Source organism: Giraffa tippelskirchi, chromosome 11 (genome assembly GCF_054371585.1).
Source record: "Giraffa tippelskirchi isolate mGirTip1 chromosome 11, T2T-mGirTip1v1.2.pri, whole genome shotgun sequence".
NCBI classification, from domain to species: domain Eukaryota; kingdom Metazoa; phylum Chordata; class Mammalia; order Artiodactyla; family Giraffidae; genus Giraffa; species Giraffa tippelskirchi.
The window spans coordinates 131,454,687-131,463,234 of NC_137285.1; the positions used below are offsets into that span (position 1 = coordinate 131,454,687).

The 8,548-nt window shown below is 46.0% G+C and overlaps 1 protein-coding gene across 1 annotated transcript; it reads right to left on the reverse strand.

Annotated features, from left to right (window-relative positions):
* Positions 1-996: 996 nt before the first annotated feature.
* KCNA4 (potassium voltage-gated channel subfamily A member 4) lies at positions 997-8,492 on the reverse strand. The gene is made up of 2 exons (XM_081543526.1): positions 8,072-8,492; positions 997-4,961 (listed from the first exon to the last, which is right to left on the reverse strand). Exon 2 carries the CDS (start codon positions 4,183-4,185, stop codon positions 2,218-2,220), a length of 1,968 nt encoding a protein of 655 aa, XP_081399652.1. The 5' UTR covers positions 4,186-4,961; positions 8,072-8,492; the 3' UTR covers positions 997-2,217.
* Positions 8,493-8,548: the final 56 nt, after the last annotated feature.

Sequence of the window (8,548 nt, forward strand, 5' to 3'; positions counted from 1 at the left end):
GAGGAGCATGAAGCACTGTAGATGTAACATCAGGCATTTATACGGAACATTTCAGAGTTTTCACATGTTCTCATTTGCCTTCTGTAAAAACTCTGTGACGTAACAAATGCACTATGTACCCTCTTTTTCAGTAAGAGGAACCTGGAGGGGCAGAGATGAACAGAGAAACCTTCCCAAATGAATGGTGACCAACCCGAACAGTGTTACCCTAGTCTAATGTTTGCTACATTTTTTGCTCTAAATCCAAAATATATTAAAATGCCACCTTGGAAGTCTTGTTACAAGATGGCATTTCCTTGTTCTGTCACTCTCTGTTGGCCACTAGAGATTTTTGGTCTGCACTCAATCGACCCCTGTACTCCCCCACCGCTGCTGTTTTTCATTCTCCAAAAGGTGTTCTTGAGAGATGTACCTCTATAGTGATGGAGAAGGGGTGAAGAGAAGGGGATAAAACTTGGGTTTTAAATCCAACGTTGAATTTACTTTGAATTTTAAGTATCATTAAAGGAGAGATAAGATGTATGTTATTATCAAATGATGGCCTGCGGTTAAAAGGCTTGAGAAAACTACTCTAGCTGTTTTTTTTTTTTTTAAAGTTCACAGTTGTCAGAGTTCATTATATGCTGAGATACCTTCCATAGCATTTTTCCCCCAGACCTCAGAACAACCATTTTATAAAGAACAGAAGTTAAAATATTGGAGAATAAGGCCTCGTATGCATTCTGAGTTTGCTAACCTACGTCTCTTGATGACTTAACAGTGTATGTCACATCACTAGCTGTTACCTCACTTTCTAGAACACCTTGTCATGAGTTAAATTCAGTTAAGTGTCATAAGTGCCTTTCATAAAAATGATAATGATGGTGATGTGGAAACCAAATGTTTTGACACCAGTTCTGTTATATCAATTTGAGCAAATAGAATGCTGAATTCTGAGGTGAATCCCCACATTCTGCCCTTAAGTCGCTGCACGAATAAATAAACTTAGTAAATCTAGCATTTATGTTGCACATTTAATAGAAAGCTCTTAAGCCATAATCACTGTAGCTGCTGGGCATCTTATTTCTTCAAGAATTCTTTCAGTGCATGCATTAACTTTGGTTAAATTATTCTGGCTTTAAAGGCAGAAGAATATATAAAATAGTATGGTTTCAGAAGCATCATTGTTAACAGACCAATTTCAAAAGATTCAGCTGCTAAATTTGACTTCATAGTCCCTTTGCAGATCAGTTATTGAGATTTAAAAAAAGAAGGGAATCATGTGCTGCTATCTGTGTGGCCATTTGTCTTACACAAAGAAAATAAGAGAACAATAAAATAAGACTAAGAAATCATTCTTCCAATGATTGTCATTGAACTGTTACATTTGTAAACATTCACAGTATGAAGTCTCTCTCAATCTCCAGCATATAAAGTAGTGCAAAGGAAAAAAAAGTAAAGAAAATTCCAGTCCTGTTATCTGTGAACAAAATTTGTTACAGTTTCTCTGATTTCATTTCTTCCATTATTGTTAGGCATTTGATGTCACATCTTCCCAAAATTAATAATAAAATATAATCAATTTCTAAAGGCCCCTGCAGCCTTTTTAAAAGTTAATTTCCAGTTAAAAATAAACTTTAATTAAATCCAAGATAAAATTGTGACCTATATTCTATTAAATAATTCACTTTCTTTTTTCTACATAGTAATTCTTACAATTTTTAAAAAACAACAGCTATGGAATCCAAAGACATGAAATGCTGTTAAAGCACTGATAAACAACTGCTCAAATTCATTAGTTCTTACATAGTAAATACTTCAAAATGCCAACTTTTCCCATCACTGCACGATTACTAATAATGTCGACAATTTACTTGCACATACACACTTATGCGCGCACACAGCACACACACACACACACACACACATTCTCTCCACGGAACTGTCTTTACTTTTAACATCTCTTCCAGTTAATGTGCAAAATTCTTGCGTTCTAATAAAAATATAAAGATAGATTTGCTCCTATTTAAGCCTCCCTCGTCTCCAAGATGTATCATTTATTTGATATGTAATACAAGTTTAGTAACAATTATGCCATGTATAACCATTAAATGGTGTACTAGTGTATGCATTGGATTCATTTGCATATATCATTTTCATAACTGCACTCTCTATGCATAAATATATTTGGAGATGCTGGGATTGGGGGAGCGGGCAGCGGCAGGTGGAGAGCGAGATTCACACATCGGTCTCCACAGCTTTTGCATTAGAACAGTTGTTTTTATCTGTCTCGCTGTCATCCCCCTTTCCCTGACCCTTCTCCTTTGCACAGAGAGATTCCTTAACTCCTTCTTCCATCTCTAGATACTCTGACTTGTCCCCCAGGGAAGAAGAAGTAGAGCTCCGAAATTTCTTGAGCAAATTAGAAGGGAGGTATGGGCAACTGACTGCATTCTGTGTGAGCTGTGTCTGTTCCTCACTTTCAGTCTCTCTGTGGTAGAAATAGTTAAAGTTAGAGACGATCACCGGCACGGGCAGAGCGATGGTTAAGACACCCGCAATGGCACACAGAGACCCTACGATCTTGCCCCCCACCGTGATGGGCTTCATGTCCCCATAGCCCACGGTTGTCATGGTCACCACGGCCCACCAAAATGCATCGGGGATGCTTTGGAAGTGGGTGGTCGGCTCATCTGCCTCCGCGAAATACACAGCGCTGGAGAAGAGGATGACCCCGATGAAGAGGAAGAAGATCAGGAGGCCTAGTTCGCGCATGCTGGCTCGGAGCGTGTGGCCCAGGATCTGCAGGCCTTTGGAGTGTCTGGAGAGCTTGAAGATCCGGAATACTCGGACCAGACGGATGATCCTGAGGATGGCAAAGGACATGGCCTGCTGCTGCTGCCCGTTGCCACCCCCCTGCTGTTGGGCCAGATCCGTGCCCAGCGTGATGAAGTAAGGCAAAATGGAGACAATGTCAATGATGTTCATGATGTTTTTGAAGAAGAGGGCTTGGCTGGGACAAGCAAAGCAGCGAACCACAAACTCGAAAGAAAACCACACGATGCACACTGTCTCCACGATGAAGAAGGGGTCGTTGAAGATCGTGTGCCCTGAGTTCTCCGGGTGGGGGGCTGACGTGTCGTTCAACAACCCACCATGCCCGCCCGTGCTCAGTGCCATGATGAGATCCCGGTCGTCCCTAAACTCCGGCAAGGTTTCTAGGCAGAAGATGACGATGGAGATGAGGATGACCAGGACGGAGACAATGGCTATGCCCCTCGCTGGACTGGAGCTCTCCGGATACTCAAAGAGCAGCCAGATCTGCTTCTTAAATTCATTCTCCGGCAAGGCCCTGTCCTCCTCCTCTCTCACAAAGCCCTCGTCCTCCCGAAACTTGAGCAGGGCCTCCTCCCCCAACTGGTAGAACTTCACCTCCTCGGTGAAGATATCAAAGGGGACGTTGACTGGCCTCTTCAGGCGGCCCCCTGACTGGTAATAATATAAGATGGCATCAAAGCTAGGCCTGTTCCTGTCGAAAAAATACTCGTTGCGCAGAGGGTCGAAATACTGAGTCCTCTTCTCAGGGTCCCCCAGCAAAGTCTCGGGAAACTGAGCCAGGGTTTTCATCTGGGTCTCGAAGCGCAGACCCGAGACGTTGATCACCACGCGTTCACAGCAGTCGCTGTAGCGGACCGAGCTGTAGCCGCCACCGCCGCCGCCCCCATCGTCCTGGGCCAGCAGGTCGGTGTAGGAACACTCCTCGCCGTGGTCCTCCTCGCTGTAATAAAACCTTCCCTCCTCTTCCTCGTCCTCCTCGTCGTCCTCCTCGTCGTCTTCCTCACTCAGATCCCGCAGGATCTTCTCCTCCGAGCCACTGGGCATCAGGTCGGAGCAGTGAGGGAAGCTGCTCTGGCGGTGGTGGACTTTCTTCTTCTCCGGGCGAGGTCGCCGCCTCCTCCGACTTCCCCGGCCACTTTGGGGCTCATGGGAGGTGCAGGCCCCGCGCGATTGGTGGTGGTGGTGGGCGCCCCCTCCAGATCCCCCGCCACCTTCCACCGCAGCGGTGGCCGCAGCCACTGCGGCAGCCGCAGCCGCCCTGGAGTGAGCCAGCCTCTCGCGCTCCCGCGCCCGGGCCTGGGCCGCGTAACCATAAGGCATGTGACTGTTGCACCCTGAGCTCTCAGCACTCACCATTGCAACCTCCATGGTGGCGGTTTGGGGAAATGGCTGGTTCCAGTGGAGAAGAAGAAAGAAAAATAGGGCAGATTCTTTTCTCACCAAATTAAGGTAAGTTTGGAACCCTTAAGCAGATTGCTTGGAAGACGAAGGATATTTTCAGTCCAACTTTGCATTTTCTGTTTTTAAATCAGCACGCCCCATGCTCTCTCTTCTCAGGGATTCAACGTGGCTCTCCAGAGCGTGGCTCCTTTGGAGAGACGGCCTGGCACTTTCAAGTTTAAGTTAGAAAATGTCGGGGTCTCCCAAACACCTGTTTTGGGGTGGATGTTCAAATCTGGAAATACAACTAGGATGTCATTGGTCTTGATGCTGCGAGTTTCAACAACAGCCAGTAGCTGAGTGCCGGCAGTTGTGCCTAGAGAATGGAATATATTTTTTCTGCCATGGAAATTGTCCAAAGCTCAGTCCATGAAATTTAAATAAAATGCAAATAAGCTTTTAAGTCTTAGCACTTGCCTTCTAGTGACAGCCTGACCCATGTTAACATGTGACTTGAAGTATGTCCAGGCATTGCCACTCAAAGCCTAGCAGGATGATTCTCCCGGCTCTCCCCTTAAGGTCATCACAGGCTTCCTGGACCTAGGGGCAATGTTGAGCTAGCTGTAGAGGCAAAGACCTTGGGAGGTAGAGTAGACGTAAGATGAGGTGTCAGTGGGGGGCAAGCCCAGCTCTGAGGTCTCCATAGAAATCAAGGAAATGCAGAGCATCCTTCAGCTAAAATCATGCAGAAGAAGCCACTTCACCTGGAAAAAGGAAGGGAAACAAGCATGGGAGAAAAATAAAAAGAATCAAATAATAAAGAGCAAACTGAGTATTTCCTTTGCATACACTTCTTTCTCTTGTCCTCAAGCAAGCAAGCCATTGTATAAAGCACCAAAGCGACTATAAATTTCCAAGGAGTAGTAATGGGACAGGTTGTTAAATCTCCTTCTCACTAAATATCTTTCTATCCTTTTTCTTTGGCTGTCATTTCAGCACTGTCTACTTTCGTGATAACTTAATTATTTTTCCTCTCTCCACTCTCGACCCACATGGTTCTTTCAGTCCACCTTGTCACTAATGCTAGGTCTTTATTCTCACTGTCACCCTCTTCATTCCACAATAACAATGTTGTCACTTTACAGCTGCTTCCATCATTCATTGATCTCAAGGCATTTTTTTCAAATTTCCACTCATTAACTGTTTCTGAATTCAGTGGCCTTCCACCTCTCTGACTTGATTCAGGATTAGAGGAGTTGGAAAAACCAGTTTTCTTTAATCCAGGTTCCACCACTCAAACAAGTGTCAGTCACCTCATCTACAAAGTGCAGATAATAATACAAGCTCTCCCATCCCACTTGTGTAAGGATTAAATGAGATAATTGATGTTGACAGAACACCACAGTGCCTTGTACATGAGGAATATCAATAAAGGCTTGCAGTTATTAATAACATAATAATACTTTATGGTCAATCTCCTCACCCCCAAATGCATATGTCCTTATACCACTGTCTAAGCAGGGGAAGGACAGAACGTGAAGACATCCAGGACATCTTGAGGCTCACCAGTGGTCTGTATTAAGTTGGCATTCCCTGACTCCCTGAGGCATGTCCATCTTGTTGTTTTTCTGTTCCCCAGACTCCAGAACACTCCCTACCACCCACAGCCTAGGAGCTAATCCCAGTTTCCACTTCTCCAATAATCATCTTCTCTCCTTGCAGTTCCCCCATGTTCACCTTGATGCTTCCTCCTACACTTTGCTCAAGGACTATCTCCTCCTTATGTTTCAAATCCCAGTTTGTGTGCACTTTGTTTTCAGCCTATGATACTTTCTTCCCTATAATTTAACCATAGTTTCCATGGCCCAAATCCCCCTCTCTTTTCCCTCCCTCCCTCCTTCCCTTTATTTCCAATCTGCCACTTTCTGATCACATCTTCCCTGCAGCCCTCTTCTGTTCCCCCTGTCACCTGGTATTCCTGACCTTCATTCTTCCTTAGTTTGTTCTCTGTAGGTCCAACTAACTCATCTCCTTTGCCAAAACCTGTAAATGTTCCTGTCCTAATCTCGCTTCTCCTGTCTCCTCTTGCGTCTTCCCTTCCCTGGGTCCAACAAGACTTCCAAGAATGCAGAGTGACCCAGAGAATTGGGGAGGCCAACAACAGCCAGGATTCAGGGCAGCTACCAACCTCTGTTACTGGAAGCTCTTGGGGAGTATAAGAGAAATGACTTCCTGGAGCCATTAACAGGACCCACCTCTTGACCACCTGCTGCTGAATCCTGTCGGCCTAGAAGACTAAAGTCACCCAGGTTTTATCAAGTGACAGTTGGGGAAGTAGCAAACAAAGGTCTTCCCAATCACACATCCCTTCTGGATCAATCACATTCTCCCAGGGCAAGAGGTGAGCTTGACTGGGACACAGAACCCAGAAAATACACCTCTGAAGCTTTCTGGAATGGTATCCTCCTTTGCCTGACTCCCAAGATCATCTGCTACTCTGAAATGTTCACTCTTACAAGGTCTCCAAATATCTATCTGCTCTGTGGAGGGTCAGGCCAACATCCTTTAAAGACTTCCACAAGCCAAACAGCCTGAGAGTTTCCTCACTTTCTTCCCCAACCCCCACAAAGCAGTTATAATACACTAGTTAAATACAGCCCCAGTGTAACCAAAGTGCCTGTGAATTCTTATGCTATGCACACCCCCTCTTCCGGCAAACTGACTCCGGAAGGTCAGAGTTAGAGGGTCTTCTAATTCACAATCAGCTCTGCAGGAGAGCTAGACTTGCCCTCTTTACACCAAATAGTTTATTTACTTACTTCTTTACTTGGGTTTGTTAATTTTTGTTTACCTAACTCCCTCCCCCACTGTACATAAAGCAAATTATCTTCCTTCTAATTTGTTACCAGTTACCTCACTACTCTTGATCTTAGAAGAAGAGGAAGAAGAGTCTATGAAAAGGGAGAGAGTGGAGAGAAAAAAGAAAGAAAAAAGAGGAAAAAATCCTTCCAACCAGCAAAGCAGACTAGTTTAAAATCTCTCTTCCTTCTCCACTCAAGGTGTTCATGTTAGGAGAATCTATTCAAGCTGACTCTCAGGAGACTTTATGGGAGAGACCTTGCAGGAGACTTTATGGAGAGACCTTGCAGGGGAATATCCCTTACTCTTAACACCACGAACTAATAAGGTTTTGCTGACTACCTGTTCCCCAATCCCTGCACCCCCAAACAAGAGTCAAGCATCGCGCCCCTCCTCCTCCCACCCCACCCCCAACAACAAGGCTGTTTTCCTCTCTCGGTGCTAATTCCTGCAACTGTAGGGTGGTACCTGAACCTTATCAGCGAGAGAAAAGGAGAAAGAGATTGAGAGAATTCCAAGGGCCAATACTGTGAGAAATACACACTTCAACGCACGCCATTTATACAGTCTCTATGTATTGCTCAAATGCTCAGAAAATGCACTCAGACCCAAATGTTGGGAGAAGCAGCAATTCAAACCCCTTCACCAGCTGTTCTCAAAGAAATAGAACCGGTGAGTCTGAGATGAGGCAAAACGATGCTAAATCTAAACCCCACCTCGTTGGGAAACGACATCTTTAATCGCGCCCTCGCCTCCAGACCTAGGTTCCCGCTAGGGCACGTTAACCAGGGCGCACGCACCCCATCCCCGGGGTTGGGAAAATAACAACTGTTGGCCCCCCGGAGCGCCGCGCAGCATCTGCACCTCCCTTCTCCCACCTCCTGTTTTATTTTTAACCGTCTTCCATTCATGCCCTTCTGTCACATTCTCGATATTATTTATCCCTCAAATGTCCACTGTTTCTTAACAGCCAAAGAGGAGAGTAGAGGAAAGGTAAGAGAGATGTCATACTTACCATTCCCAGGCGGGGTGCAAAATAAAGAAAATCCCCGGTTGGCTTTTTTTTTCCCCCTCAAGCTGCAACAGCTGGAGGAGGGGAAGAAGGATTTGGAGGGTGGAAGGACTCGCTCCAGTGTGGCAGGTGGGAGCTCCCCAATATCCACGGAACAAGTTCTACTGCCTGGTCGGGGACGGAGGTTGGAGGGGCACAGAGTCCTCGCTGCTGGAGCCGGGGGGGTGAGGATCAGGGCTGCCCCAGGGAAGACCCCAAGACTCCTGCTTCCTCTGGAGTTCAGCACAGAAGGGCTCGACGGGGAAAATAAGTCAAGGTTCCCCAGAAAAACAAAACAAAAATCCTAGACAGCAGCGATCACTTGTTAAGCCCGAATTCCTCCTCCAATATCCATCCCTCTCGCTCTCTCGCTGGCTGCAGAAGCAGCACACGCCTCCCCTGGCCGGGAGCGCGCGCCGGCCGGGGGCGGGGCCAGGGCCG

Coding starts and splice junctions, on each gene's coding strand:
- KCNA4 (XM_081543526.1), bottom strand. CDS start 4,185: ATGGAGGTTGCAATGGTGAGTGCTGAGAGCTCAGGGTGCAACAGTCAC.